Source organism: Nannobrachium achirus (genome assembly GCF_963921795.1).
Source record: "Nannobrachium achirus genome assembly, chromosome: 7".
Taxonomy (NCBI): Eukaryota; Metazoa; Chordata; class Actinopteri; order Myctophiformes; family Myctophidae; genus Nannobrachium; species Nannobrachium achirus.
The window spans coordinates 19458071-19474017 of NC_137816.1; the positions used below are offsets into that span (position 1 = coordinate 19458071).

At 40.9% G+C, this 15947-nt stretch overlaps 1 protein-coding gene across 3 annotated transcripts in view; it reads left to right on the plus strand.

Moving 5' to 3' along the window:
• The window catches only part of akap13 (A-kinase anchoring protein 13), a 111084-nt gene that overhangs the window by 66070 nt on the left and 29067 nt on the right, over positions 1-15947 (plus strand). For all 3 annotated transcript variants that reach the window (XM_080730685.1, XM_080730686.1, XM_080730687.1), the window contains 6 exons: positions 6702-6834; positions 10125-10192; positions 10900-10969; positions 12383-12533; positions 13088-13200; positions 15642-15788. In XM_080730685.1, the coding sequence (XP_080586811.1) occupies positions 6702-6834; positions 10125-10192; positions 10900-10969; positions 12383-12533; positions 13088-13200; positions 15642-15788 (682 nt within the window). The remainder of the gene's footprint in view (positions 1-6701; positions 6835-10124; positions 10193-10899; positions 10970-12382; positions 12534-13087; positions 13201-15641; positions 15789-15947) is intronic.

Sequence of the window (15947 nt, forward strand, 5' to 3'; positions counted from 1 at the left end):
CTGTAGAGATTTCCCACCGAGAACATTAATACTGCAGGAAGTGAGATTGAAAAATAAATGCAATTGTTCCTTTTATGTTCTATTTTGTTGTACGTATTTATTTATTTAAATATTTTGTGCATGAGATTGAGGCTTTTCTTCATTGCTTGGAAGCCTATTGTTGTCTTCTCATTCCTGTAAATTGTTTAGTGTATTCTGAAGCATACCGGTATTCTAGTAGCTCTACAGAATAAAGTTGAATCCATAGAACATTATTATCTTCACGTAAAGCGAGAGCCCATTTAATGAATTACACTTATATTAGTCCATCATGATGCACTCAATTTATGTTGTTATGATATCCCGAAAAATGTCCCCATGGAAAGTTTCTCTTTTATATGAACTTGATGCTGCTTACACTATGTAAAGTTTTTGCTGAGGGGCTTGTTTTTTGCCAAGCTTACACTTGGTTTCTCTACTCTAAGCCTGTTTAGGCAGCAAGTGGGAATACTCTGTAAGAATTGTGTTGAAATTGCACAGAGGTTGTGAGTACTACTAGTTGCATAAATTGTACTAGCTTCTGCAGTTGCTGGCAGCTTGCGGTTCCACTAGACAGAACGTGGTCAGGTTGGCTAATAATTCCTTTAGCTTTCGAATAGGGCTGTCACGATATGACATTTTACATGACGATTAATTGTCATTCAAATAATTGGCGATTAATGATTTAATTGTGTTTTTGTCGTTGATAATTACATTTCTGTTTGGCTTTTAGGCTTTGAAGTTGCACATGCAGATATGATACATAACCTAAACACACAAATACATTACTGACATATTTGACGACTTACTACTTAAAAAATAACATTGAGAGTGGAAATAGCCGATCTACAAGCTCACAACGCGCCGCGATGTGACGCATTGTGAGCTTGTAGATCTGCTATTTCCACTATTTCAGAAATTTTTCAACATTCACGATTATGACGATTATGACAAAATAATTGCGATAATATCAAATAATCACAATTAGACGATTATGTAATAATTGTGACAACCCTACCCAGAGGGAGCACTCGTCTCTTTGCTGGGCTCCAATGATGTGGGAGCTGACTTTCACAATACCATTTAGGCTGTTCTTGTCCGTCACAGACAACCCATTGATCCAGAAAATAAAGTTAGAAAACTTGAATGCTTGAAACAGATTGCATAACACTATCACAGACATGAAAAGAGGTTAGTTCCGCATTAAGTTAACCTTTTAAAACCCTATATATACTTAGGTGCCCGGGGTTCTCCGGGGCTCTAAGCGGTGTGCGCTCCTTTAGTCCCTCTTTCCCACATTTATGCTGCATTCACATTGAGAGAAGCCAAGCTAATGGTTGGCTTGGTAATTCAATGTAATCTCTATCTATGCAAACCAGCTTTTGAAATTTCCAAGCTTTTTTTCAAGCATGGACATTTTAAAAGCTTGTTTGCATAGAGATTACATTGAATTACCAAGCCAACCATTAGCTCGGCTTCTCTCAGTGTGAATGCAGCATTAGTCCATGGGCCAGACGCCTTCATTTTTGAACCCTCATATCTCAGCAACTAATGGGTCGATTAGGATGATTTGCTATCAAAGTATGTTTTTTTATTTGTTTATGAGTTGATTTATGAGGTGACTGAAGCAATTCAAGTTCAGTGTCATATGTTAAAGGTCAAGGTCATTTTGGATCCAAAATTGGCCTTGACTTTTATGTTGACCTTGACCTCAATAATACCTCAATATATAACAAATAAGCTCAATTATTTTAGTTTTTTAATTATTATAACAATAATCACAACTGTTATATCAGTCTTATGAACTACGCAATCTCTTCCTCATCAGAACTGTCCTGTTCAACTGTAGGCATTGAATCTTCCTCGAGTACTTGGTTTGTACAGTTCTGGAGTTTGCAGAGTTCTGTACATCTCAACTCATTGCTAAGCCAACTGCAATTAGGAAGCTTGCATTTACATTTACTTACATTTAACTGTATGGGATCTGGTGCAGATGGGTGAGTCTGCAGGGAGCATCTCCATATTCTAGTCTGGTACAGTAATTGTCACGGAGGGCATGGAGAAATAGACATTCTTTACTTTGTGAGAGTTGACTGGAATCAGCCTCTCCTATCCTCCTCAGAAAAGCTGGTAGCGGATCTCGTTCACCTCATTGGAGGTGGTCCCAGACTTCACCAGCAAGTGAATTTCTGCAGTTGGTCAAAGAGCTTTGTTGAAACATCCAAAGTCTGGACAAGTTGTTTAATATCTCCTGAGAATCATGTTTTTTCTTCAAAAACCTCAGTGCATTCAGTTTTCCACAACCAGCAAAGGCACTCACTGTGTCACATCCTGTAAATGCGTGTGGCACAACGAGACTCTCACAGTTTTCTAAAGAGGTATAATTCATGATTCTATGATGTTTAATTCAGAGGTTTATGATGTACCCTGTTTCAGAGTGGCAGGCAGCCATCTTGGATTTGACCGGTATGGTTACCAGAAGTATAATTCAGCCTGGCTGTTGTTATGATGTTATTCATGTCCATCCATGGTACAAACATCAGAAATGTGCATAAAAGTAAATAATTTAGCATTTTAGACATCAATGAATTATGTGATTTTGCATATTCGGAGTATACCCCTAAAACGGTACTCAGCTACTCTTCTGAAACTGCTATCATACATTTTATCACTGCTGGATGTCAGACGACACAATTATACCACACATGTTTTGCCTCTTAACTCTTACTGTGCCTATCCCGAACTAGTTCGGCTTTATTTCGGCCTTTTTATCGTTCGGGGTGCCGATCCCGAACTAGTCCGGCTTTTTATAAAAAAAAAAACATCCAGAGGCCTTACCGAAGCACCAGGCTAAGTTTTCGAGCCGGCCGCCGGCCGCGATCTGTTTACATCGGCCCGCGAGAGCGCCGCGCCGCCGATATTTGCCGTCCACTCCAATTCAATCCAGGATCTTTAGAGCTCATTTTCTCTGTTCCATGCATATCCATGAGGTGCGCAAGGTTTAATCACGGCTAAATCGCCGATAATAGGGCTTCTAAAATGCTTGGTAGCCAATAGCTAACTTCAAGCTAACTTCATCCTGTTCCTGTTCATGACACAAAGGAAAGTGTTCAGGCGCGTCATGGCTGCGCACGGCTTGTGCATATACAGCGTATGTCTATGGTGGATTCTCTGGCCATTGGGCGCCCTCTAGTGGAGATTCCTGGCACTGGATGAGTTAATGGTACCAGGATCTCACCTGGCCCATGGACTAATTTCCTTGCCAAAAGTAGCCAATCTACAAGGCAAGCTTGTAGATCTGCTATTTTTGCCGAAATGTTCGCCCCTAGAATATTGACGCTGGTCATGCTGGTCATGTCGTTATTTCTTTGTTGTGATGTTTGTCTTTGTATTTTGTATTCATTGTTTCTCCCGTATTACGGTTTCTTCATTGCTATTCACAACCACAAGTACTGCGGGTTATGTAACTGGCAGTTGTTGAGAATAAATCTTAAGAGTTTTAATGCTTGTATAATCATATGTGGGCCTTCCTGTGGTGAAGTACCTTGTGGTAACCTGGAGGCTGTTGAATGAAATGAAATGAGCACTAATTTGTTTGAGCACTGCAGTCCTGTCAAGCTGAGAGGCCCAGGGCTCGCTCTCCATTAAATAAAAATATGGAAACTCCATTTTCCTCATTTCCGCTGGGTTTGGGTGGAGTGCGTCTGTGAGAATATGAGCTCTGTTCCCTGTACTTACAGGACAGTACAGTACATCACTCTATAGTTCTCTACTATAGTTTAGCTGAACTTGGATACAGCTTTGAGCAGAGAGAGAGGGAGCAAACATCCAAACTTACATTTGTTCATCAGTGTTTATCATTTTGATTATCAGTGTCACTTTTCTACCTAGAATCCAACTACAATCTGATCAAAGCAATCTTTTGATATCAATCCCTCGGGACCCCTTATCTCTTTTCTGAGTGTTTCTTCATTCAAACTAGAAAGGTAGAGTGGAAATCTCCCTGAGGAGGCATTGCCTAATAATAGTGATGTATGTTATGATAATAGGCATGTTATTACCAGTTGTAACATCATCTCTACTGTCTTCCTCCCTTTCACTCTCATACACTACACATTTTTATGGCTACCTCTCCACTTTCTTTCTGTCTTTCTGTCTGGGGCAAAATGTAGTGGGTTGTGTGCGAGTATGAGGAGGCGCATGCTGTAGCAATGGGGGGAAGGGAGTATAGTACAGGATTCTGATTCCATTATAACGGCGCAACCAGAGTAGATGAGCTATATGGAGACTAGAGCAACACAGGCTGCACTCAAGACAAGGCACAATCTAGTGATAATGATAATTAACTTCATTTATATAGCACTTTTCACACAGCTCAAAGTGCTGTACAGTACAGTAAAAAAAGAAACGAGAACAGATTAAGAACAAAACCATCAGCAATGTGCTATACTAAAAAAGAGCAACATAATTTTTCAATACAATAGAATCATCCCCTTAGATGTTAATTAAAAGTGATGGGTTATCGACTGGTGATTTTAAATATGTTGATTGAGCTTACCTCCCTGTTTTCTTGAGGGAATGTGTTCCACAGATTAGGGGTACACAATTACTAAATAAAGCATCACCAGTTTCCTTACAGGTTTTGATTGTAACCTCCAGTAATCCACCTGCAGAGGTCCTGAATGATATTTGGGGCACTGATATGGTATGCTGGTCCCAGCCCATTAATGCTTTAAACACGAGTAAAATGACATTGAAGTCAACTGTAAATGACACAGGGAGCCATTGCAAAGCAGCCAAGACTGGGGTGATATGCTCTCACCTTCCAGTTGTTGTCAGTAGTCTAAGTAGCAGAATTTTGAATTAGTTACAGCTTCTCTCGACTTTTTGGAGAGGCCAGTAAATAGTGCAATGCAGTAGTCCAGTAGACTACTTAAAAACAATAATCCGTTTTTCAGAATCCTGCTGAGAAAGCTAAGACCCTGCTAAAAAATGACTGCACCTTGGCAATGTTTCTGAGACGAAAGAAGGCTGTGATATTTAATGCCATTCTTCCACATAACTAAATGACTTGTGTCAGCATGGAAATAGGCCATTCTGAAGAGAAGTTTACTGTCCTAGTTAAATCTAACTTGTGTCAATTATTTATTTTCATCCATACTATCCTTTGAAGACGAACATCAATTCAAAATCAACTCCTTTATTTTCATATAATATAATACAGCGCATAGCGACTGATCTCCTCACTCAACCTCTCCTCAAACATAGCATGTTTCTTGCTCCAGCCCATGTGCAGTCAGTGTACTTGTATGCACATTTTGTACTCCCTCTCAGATTTCTAATAAGCCTTTAAATAAAGAATAAATTCAGTGGGGGTCACTTCGACAAATAGACTGGTATCCCTGAGTAAAGGTGGTTGCACACTGCTGCGTTTTTCGTTGCGAAATGCGTTTTTCAGGGCAAGGAGAGAGAGAGAGATATAGAGAGCAAGGGACCGAGTGGTGCGCGAAACGGGCGGCAGTGTGCAAACGTGACTGACATAACGTGAGGTTGATTTTTTATTTGCGTGCTCCGAAATTCACTCCGATATTCGGCCCAAAAAACGCCGCAGTGTGCAACCACCTTAAGACACTTAACCCCTAACTGCTCCCCGGGTGCAGTATTAATGGCACCCAATGCTACTAATAGTTACAGTAGGTTGACTACTGTACATTCAGAAGACACATATCATACTGTATACTATATGTGCAAATTTACAATGGCTCAAAATACCCCGAAGGAGTGGAGTGGATGACTGACTCTCATAAACATGAAAATAAAATAAAAACCCTTGGGTCTCTTTGATATAAAAACCCCATCAGAATTCCACATTCTCTGCCAAACAGGCAGCAAAGAAGGGCTTAAACTCAAGAATACAGCATACTGGGCAAAAAAACAACAACCTTTACCATCCTTAGTGAAACGATTGGTTGTGCAACATTAACACAACCCAGTTACAGCCATTAGACACTCGATAGGCAATTAACTCTCGATTAAATCACATGAAGTAAACGAGGCATCTCTTTATAAAATGATGCTTCCTGTAGTGCAGTATTCTTCTGCAGAAGTTCTATCATTTCATTCTGTTGGGTTTCTATTGGGTTATATTAGTGCTCAGTTCTGACTACACTACCAACCTTCAATAGCTTAGTTTTCCTGGTAGGTCAGTCTCGCAGCCACTTCGGCAGGTAACCAACCATCATTAAGATGTCCTATTCCATTTTACTTTGTAGCTGGCTAGTATGTTAGTTAAGCCCTAGCGTCCCTATTCTGGAAGTAACATTTTGTGAAAATAGCCAATCTACAAACTGGCGTCTTGACGTGTTGTGGGGGGTGGGGGCTCAATCCTTGAGGGACCCTGGTCATCTAAGTATATTATAGGGTTGCACACTCTACTAACCACTTTGTCAGGAAGCCATCATTGTCATTGTCAAATGTTTACCCATGAATGTTTACCCATGAAACAAGTGCAAATGCTCAGCCAGGTAGCCTGTGATATTTTAGAAGTTCTTCTTCAAGTCATACTGTATGTGTTTGTTAAACTAGTGACAAAATATGGTGATTTACAGCCATGAGGTCATGTTGTATTTTATATGTTAAAAGTGGTGTGAATGAAGTGTTGGGTCTCCTCTCTCCCTGGACAGGAGAAGGACAAAGACACCAAGGACAAGAAGATGGTGAATGGACACATGTTTACAGCCGTCAGCTCTGGACAAGCAGCACACTGCACGCACTGCAACAAAGCCTTCAACAATAAAGATGCATTCCACTGCACACGTAAGTACAATACAATAGAATATGGGTCTTCAACGTTTTCAGGCCAAGGACCCCTTAGTGGAGAGAGAGATGAAGCAGGGACCCCCACAACCTGTTCATAGATTCCATATAGTTTCATTGTTTGACAGCACAATCATCAGTGTATTTTGGATTCATGTCAATTTGTGTTGTCAGATATTTAACCACTTGAACCGTCAACACTTAATAAACTTGACCTTTCACTCTGTACTTAGTCTGCTCTTTTCCCACTCTACACCAAACCTCTTTGCCAAAAATAGCCGATCTACAAGCTCACAACGCCTCGCGCTGCGAGGCGTTGTGAGCTTGTAGATCTGCTATTTTTGGCTAAAGTTCTCAGTGGTTAATATAAAAAAGCAGAAAAAAAAGTTTCTATCACACAAAGATTTGGAGGACCCTCTGTAGTAACTCTGAGGACCCCCTAGGGGTGCCGGACCCCCTGTTGAAGACCCTTGCAATAGAATATGGGGTCCTCGACAAATTGTGTTAGGAGCTTAACAACTCCCTCCCCCCTCTCTAAGAGACATCAGTTTGAATTGAATTGAATTGAATTGAATTGAATTGAATTTTGAATCTTGAATCTTGAAATAGGTGATTGTCTTTCATGCAATAATTGATTTAGAGAGAGCACTAACTAACACTATGAGAGTTTGACACTTTTCATAGGGATCAATTAACCAAACAAGGCAAGTAGAGTCGAGTTGCAACTGTACCATACAGTGAAAAGCGCCATTAGTGTTTTTACTTTGTTGAGACATGCAGTAGGCAAACTGAGAAGGATCCGGTGTGGAGTTTTAAGGTGCATTTAAGATGTTTTATCAACAGATATCCAGAGTGTCCTGCAATGATTTAAAATCCTAGATTACCAACAATACAAGCAACAAACAGTAAGAAGTTAAAGTGAACAGACAATATGCATGTGATTGTACAAAGACCCATGTATGGGGGAAGTGATGGCATTCGCTGTGCAGTACATCCTGGAACACAAATGACTTATCTGTTCCAGTAATAAGAAGGCATTTAGCCAGGCATAAACCAGCCATTTGTTATAGACAGCAAACAGGCAGGACAGATTCCCCTATGAGTTTGTGTGCAGCAGTTAATCAAACTGATCAATAAAATAATAAGGGTAATAATAATAATAATAATCAGTTTTTGTGGAACATTTTGATATAGATTCCCCCCCCCCCCGTACTGTAGGTTGTAAAATAAGAATGTTTAGTTGATTTAAAAAAAGACATTTTTAATTGTTTTGTGTCAATTCATTGATATTATGATGTTCATAAAAATTTTATGAGTAACATTTAATGTTACTTTTCAGGATTCTAATTCCAAAATAGCCGATCTACAAGCTCAAAAAGTGTCGCAGTGCGGCGCGCTTTGAGCTTGTTGATCGGCTATTTTTGCTACTTTTGTGTGACAGAATGACGAAGTAGGACATTAATTTACAAAATAAGTTAAATTCAGAGATGTATACGGTTTCTGCCCAACAGTATATGCAATGTGGTCCTCTGGAGTGAATGTGGAAATATAGTGGCCCTCTCCATCATCAAGTTGCCCACCGCTGCTCTAGATCAATGAGTACACCCCTACTTGTGTGTCTATATAAGAGTGTCAGATCAATGAATGAACCTTATCAGATAATTTCAGATAAATGTGTACAACTTCAAACCCAAGAATAGCTCTGTTCTTTTCCAATGAAACAACAGCCACTGAAAAAAAAAAAAAAAGAGGATGTAGTTGATTGCTCAATGCCCCCTCTCGCTTCCCCCCCAAAAAAACACTTGAAAAGAGGGAAGAAAAAGGAAAAAAAAACGTCTCTCCTCACTTCCTCCCATGGCTGGTCACTCATTGCCATATGAACCCAGACGTTGAGTAAAAGGGTTTCCATTGTTTTGCAGAGTCAATCTGTTTCAGATTGTGTGCAGGGCGTCAAGCACCCGCTCTGGGGGAGGATTGTTGGAGATTTGGATCTGAGAGCCTTCTAGCTCTATTGTGGTGGCAGATGTTTGGGCCATTGTCAACACAGCCAGATAGATAATAGCCACCCTGTGTCGGAGAGTTATCTTTGTTCTTCTCTCTGCTGTTAATCCCACAGATACTTTTAGGAGGAGTACGACCACAAAGCCCAGACAATGTACCTGTAATCCTACAAGTAGCATGTTCAAGTTCAAGTTACTGTGCCAGTCACTCACTAGCTACTGTGCCCCAGATTACTGGCATTTTTTGTCCCCTTTCCTGAAGGGGTTGAAAGGGCTACTCAGCTACATTAATTTTACTATTCTGTCAATAAGCCAATGACAAAATATATAAGAGTTAAGATCACAGCTTAACTGGTGGTACTTGTCTTGATTTAGTGCATGCTGAGATTCAGAGTGATTTGGAGTATGTAACCATAGAACAGGCTTCAGGGTGACCAATAGTAACGAGAACAATGATGACAACGTTAAATTAGAGTTGAGTAGATTAGGAAAATATATAAATAGAAAAAGGTACTTATTGAGGGGATGAGTAATTGTTTAATCAGCTGTTCATTAGCAAGTATATCATAAAATCAGGGTTTTATTATGTAGCTGTTAAATTCAAATCTCCTCTTAATGTGCTCTATTATAATAGTTCTAAAAGCCCAAAATGAAGCTATGACCCCTGGAGGAAAAGGTAATGAGATGTTCTGGATGCACAACATTTCTAAAAACTTTGCTCTTTCAATGTCTCGACATCTGCTGTCCATTACATCTGTTCCCTTGTGGAGAAAAAAAACAAAAACAAACAATTTTTCACAATTTTAATAGACACATCAAATATTCCTGAAATGCAGTCAGAAAGGTTTTAACCTCTGTTATGTTTGCTGCAGCACTAGTTCCTGCCTCGGTTTCTGAACTGTGTTGTGTACACAGTGTGTCCATTTCTGTCTGTGTGCGCGAGTCCATTTGTGACAGTCCGTCTTCTTTATTGTCCCCCTTCTCCTTGTTTGCATTATTACCCTTCAGTTGCATCACTCCCTCTCCTCTCCTCTCCTCTCCTCTCCTCTCCTCTCCTCTCCTCTCCTCTCCTCTCCTCTCCTCTCCTCTCCTCTCCTCTCCTCTCCCGTTCCGCTGCAGCCTGTCTTTTATTGCTGGATTTATAACCTGTTTGTGGATTGCTGCCCAGTATTTCGAGGCCATTCTGTCTGTCTAGTTGATGTACATTTACAGATGTACATTTTTAGCGCTCCTCCCTTGGTAGGTTATACCGTAGTATTTATGTGCCCCCTGTTGTCTGTCTCTTCACAGACTGTCACTCATATGTCCATAAGAGCTGCAGAGAGAGCCTGCCTGGGTGTGCCAAGGTAAAGATGAAGGTAAGAACCACACGCAGTTCCACGATATCGTCGTTGCCGGGTAGAAACCTTGCCGTTTGTTTTGTATTTATCATTTTAAAAATGATTTGAACTAGTGAAAACAGCCTATCTGCAAGCACACAATGCCTCGCACTGCGAGCGAGACGTTGTGTGCTTGTAGATCTGCTGTTTTCACTACTTTTGTGCAATGGCCTTGTGTGATGAAGCAGGGCTTTAGTTTATGAAAAAACATAAAAATGTGAAACTTGGAGATACAAGATTTCTGCCCGACAGTGACAATATGCTACACTACAGCATATGACTTCAATACAGTCTGCAGACTCTTTGTTGATTTACTGGCTCTTCTTAACCATTTTAACCTTTTTTGTTTCACTTTCATTTTATGTCATTATCGATGAACCTTTTCAAAAATAGCAGATCTATAAGGTCGTGAGCTGGCCTGGTAGATTGTCTATTTATGGATAGCACGTAGTTCTTAAGTGGTTAATCAATGTCTATTCTCTCCCTGTCTCCCTGTGTGTGTGTGTGTGTGTGTGTGTGTGTGTGTGTGTGTGTGTGTGTGTGTGTGTGTGTGTGTGTGTGTGTGTGTGTGTGTGTGTGTGTGTGTGTGTGTGTGTGTGTGTGTGTGTGTGCGTGTGTCATTCTCTCTCTCAATCTCTCTCTCTCTGTGTCTCTCTCTGTCTCTCTCGCTCTCTTCTTTTATGTAGTTCACCAAACACCAGCTTGCTGTACCAGACTCCAGCTCCATTGCAGCAACAGTCACAATGAGAAACAAATGTGAGTGTGATTAAAAGTATCTCTCAGTACACTTCATACAACAACTACATAAAACTATTGTCTCATATCAGTCAAATACTGTCAGCAGTTAGTAGCCTAAAAGACAAACATTGTGAGGCGCTGTGAGCTCGTAGATCTGGTGTTTCAGTGCTCGACACCAGCAGTGTCTTTAATATGAGTCATCATGAGTCATTTTGGTAGGGTAGCTTTTTAAATTACAGCCTCTTTAAATTAATTAAGCATTAATGACTGGAGTGGAAATTTATACTGTATATATACATCTGAATTAGATGGAATAAAGACAGGGACCCTGTCCTGTGCTTGCATTTTAATAAACAGTTGATAGTGGGTGGTAGACAGCCATACAGTAACTTCTATAATTCTTTAACAGACAGATGGATATTATTTAGAACAATAACTTGTTATTGCATCTATTTGACCTGTATACTGTATTGTTTGGCAATTGATATCTTTTAATGTAATGTATTATTATACAACAAAGAAGGATTGTGTTTGTATTACTTGTGAGGATCTGATGTCCCCACAAGTGTAGTAGAATATGAGAAATATACGTTTTGAGGACCATTGTCCTGTCCAAGAGTAATTGTTGTTTTATGGTTGAAAAATACTTTTAGAGACATAAATATTACAATTAAAACAAGATTCAGTTTGGGGTCAGGCATAGGATTAGACATAGGGAGTTGGTCAAGTTGATTTTGTATTTATTTATTATGTTCTATTTGGTATTTCAATTCCCCCTGCTCTCCACTATCTGACCGCGTCCACGGGTGTCAAACATTAGACCGTGAACCTGACTTGTGCATTCATACATGCATGGACTAAACAGACACGCAGTCTGACACACTGTCTGACACAGACACACACACACACCGTTCCTCTCCCATTCGGGTTGAGGAGGGGGAGGGGGTGCTATAACCGACGTCATCGGATTCTCCGTACTGGTCCTTTTATACAGCTTCGTACTCGATATGAAAACAAAGCGGAGCCGTCCTCAAAAAAGATGCAGACTGGGTCATAAATACGCGTCTCCATGTGTCAACAATATCGCATCTGCATCAATAGTTTAGTTTAGCGGAGTCAGAGCAATTCGTATTCCTGTAAAAGTAGCCTTAGGGATTAGAGATAGAGTCAGGCCTGATTTACACTTGGTTTCATGCTGGCGGCACTGAAAAATAACTGTGATGCGTTGTCGGCTTGCAGATCTGCAATTTTTTGGCTTTAGGCCTATGGCAAAAATGCCATTCATAAAATCACTTGAAATGTTGATGTCCTCACTCAACCTGTGTGTGTGTGTGTGTGTGTGTGTGTGTGTGTGTGTGTGTGTGTGTGTGTGTGTGTGTGTGTGTGTGTGTGTGTGTGTGTGTGTGTGTGTGTGTGTGTGTTGTGTTGCAGCCTCAGGGACAAGGGAGCGGCCCTGGTCGGCCATCTTGTTGCCAGACGACCACTCCTCATTGGCCGTGGCGTCGTCACGACGACACGCCAGCATGATGGCGTTCCACAGCAGCAACCTGTCAAAGAGCATCTCTATCAGCAACATCGCTGGGTCTGTCTGTCTTACAGCTTACATTTTGATTGATTTTTAACAACTACAATAACAATTTATAAAATTCTATTGAATTGACTACTTACACGCTATACTAGCCTGATTTCAGACTCAGCTGAAGCTTGACATTGACATTGTGCCCTGTTTGAGGGATTTCTGGAGGGGAGGGACTTTGACGGCACGTATTGGTTATTTGTTAAACCCACCCCCACCCCCTGCGCTAATTGGAGGAGCCGTCATTTCGGCTCCAGAAATCACTTATTATGAACACAATTCCAGACCAGAGAAACAGTCCACTCTGAGAGTGAGCAGGTCTATGGGCTCGGCTGGAACCAGGCTAACGCTATACAGTATACTGTACTATATTGACCGGGGTTCAGGTCTATACTTGATCTACAAGCTCACAAGGCGTTGCAATGCCGCGCATTGTGAGCTTGTAGATCTGCTATTTTCGGTGAACGTTCACCCTGTTTTCCCCAATGTTGTCCTATTTCGACATGCCATGCCCAGAGGCTAGGCGTTGATGAAGTTAACTGTTGCTCTCCTCCCTTCAGGCCGGTGTTGGATGAGATGCCTATTAAAGGTCTTCGCTACCTCTCCCAGTCAACCGACTCCCTCAACAGAAACAGTCATGTCACGGAATCCACTGAGTCACTCACTGACGAAGGTCTGCACACAAAAACACATACACACACACACACTCACGCACTCTCTCTCTCTCTCTCACACACACACACACACACACACACACACACACACACACACACACACACACACACACACACACACACATGATCGCTCACACAGAAACACTCACATACTGCCAGACTTAAGCTCTGTACAGACCGGCGAATTAGCGAAAAGGCGAAGAATTCGCAATTCGCCTTTTTCCATACACACCAAAAAGCGACGCGAATATGCGTATGATATTCGCTTAATTCGCCTAAAACGAGGGGGTGATTATCTGCCTCTGGCGCAGGAGAAAGGAGACGAGAAGAGAGGAGAGAGTAGAACGGAGACATGAGGGAAACAAATAGTACACACGCTCCCTATTTGCGAGACAGTGCGCTCTTCATATTATATCGCATCTCTCTGAGTCTGCATGCAGTGCATTTGGCCAGAGAGAGAGAGAGAGGGGAAGGGGAGCAGAGCGTTCACCGTTCCTCCTCCGCCCGTGTCCCTGCATACTGGCAGATCCCCGCAACAGCTCGTGGAAAGTAACTAAAAGTACATTTACTTGAGTAGCCTGTACTTGTAGATGTGTCCAATTTCCAGTACTTTACTTCTACTCCACTACACTTCGGATCCATTTGTATTTAATACCCAGCGATTTATTTTAAAACATTAGTCTTTTTGCAGTTATAAATTAGCCTAAAACATACCATGCTTTTACCAGTAATACATTCGAGTACTTTTTCGAAGCAGCCACGCTGCCACACAGAGAGAGACACGGAAAAGGAGAAAAACTCCGTTCCCCTCGGCCTCAATGTAACGTGAAGGTCCCTCCACCATTCTCTCTCTCTCTCTTGAAATAGGGTAGAGTGAGCTTACTTTGATACAGAGAGAGAGAGGAATTCGCCTTTGAACGTTCGCTAAATTTGACACAAGGGCGAATAAAAAACAGACGCCTTTTCGCTTTTTTTAAATTCGCGTTTGGTGTGGATGCTTCCATTGACTTTATAAGGTTTTAAACAAAAGGCGAATTATACGCTAATTCGCTATTCGCCAATTCGCCGGCGGTGTGTACGAAGCTTTACACTCACATATTTGGTCAAGTTCTCAGTGTTATTTTGACTCTTAATTAACTATAAAGTTTAATTAAGTTAAGGAGTCTGACGAAAACATCCTATGAAAATTGAATATTTCACATCAAGCTATTCATTTGGTGATGCCTCATTCATACAGGTTGATGCTTTTATTCATGGTGAACAATCTACCTGCTAGCATTCAGTCATTCCTCACAAACCAAACTCTCACAAGCACACGCACGCACGCACACACACACACACACACACACACACACACACACACACACACACACACACACACACACACACACACACACACACACACACTTTGGACACTGTCTCTTTGGATCAGTCCCTTGTCTCCCAAAAAACAGCTGCGAACCAGCTGTGCTTTGAGTTGCTGTGTGTGTGTGTGTGTGTGTGTGTGTGTGTGTGTGTGTGTGTGTGTGTGTGTGTGTGTGTGTGTGTGTGTGTGTGTGTGTGTGTGTGTGTGTGTGTGTGTGTGTGTGTGTGTGACACTCTATTTCCCAGAAGGAAGTGGAGTTGCATGGTGTTTTAATAGGATGTGTCCTCTCTGTGGACAGGGTCTTACTGTCATGTGTCTCAGTGTGAAATGTTATTTGTTCAACCAGGGACATGAATGGAGTGAATCCCAACCATGCATGCATGGACACACACCACAACTGTGTGCTCTCCTCTTATGCCACAGCACTGCTCTTGTATTCAACACATTGACATTGTCTTAAGAAACCTGGCAATACTTTCTATGAAGCCTGTGTCTATAGAGACATTATAAACATACTATTATACTACTTTGTATTGTGATGCATTGTAATCTGCTTACAACACTGTATAATTAGAAGTGTTATAAACAGAAACATGCATAATGCTTTATAACAGAAACGTAACTCAACAATATGTATTTTCTATACACAAACCTTGTCAATAAAGTTGTACTGTAAAATAGTACATCTATATATCATTTTATAATGACTTACAAGGTCATGCAACATAATACTTAATACATCATTAATACTTACAGCATCACTGATTCAGTCGTATACCAAAATGTGTTTTAATAAAAAAAAGAAAAAAAGCTTCTCAGGTCAAATATTTATACGTAACATGTTATTAATTTTGATTAATTAATTACAAAACCGCTAAACATGTTTTATTGGAGTCCCAGCCCTAATTATAATATGTACAGTATATTATAATATTATTATTGCGTTGAGTTTTTATTTATTTATTAGTTCTTATAACTGAATGGTCAAACTATGAAGTATGAATGAGACGTAATTGCTATAGACTACACTATAAATGTACAATATGAGCCTAGTGTGTGCTGGTGTGGTTGCAGGTACAGAGATGATGGATGGTCAGCTGATGGGGGAGTTTGAAGCGGAGGTGAAGGATTTGGAGTCAGATTCCTGGAGCTTGACTGTGGAACAGGACCTCCTCAAGCAACTCAACACTGAGCTCATCAAGAGACAGGATGTAATATACGGTATGCATGATTATCTGTACGTCAGTATCTATACATGCTTCTAGATGTTGTGGGTCATGAGATGTTCACAGACAGATATCTAGATGAAGCCTCCTTTCATGGTAAATGTCTGTAGCCTGGAGGTTAGAGAAGAAGGGAAGTGAATGCAATTTGTAGTAT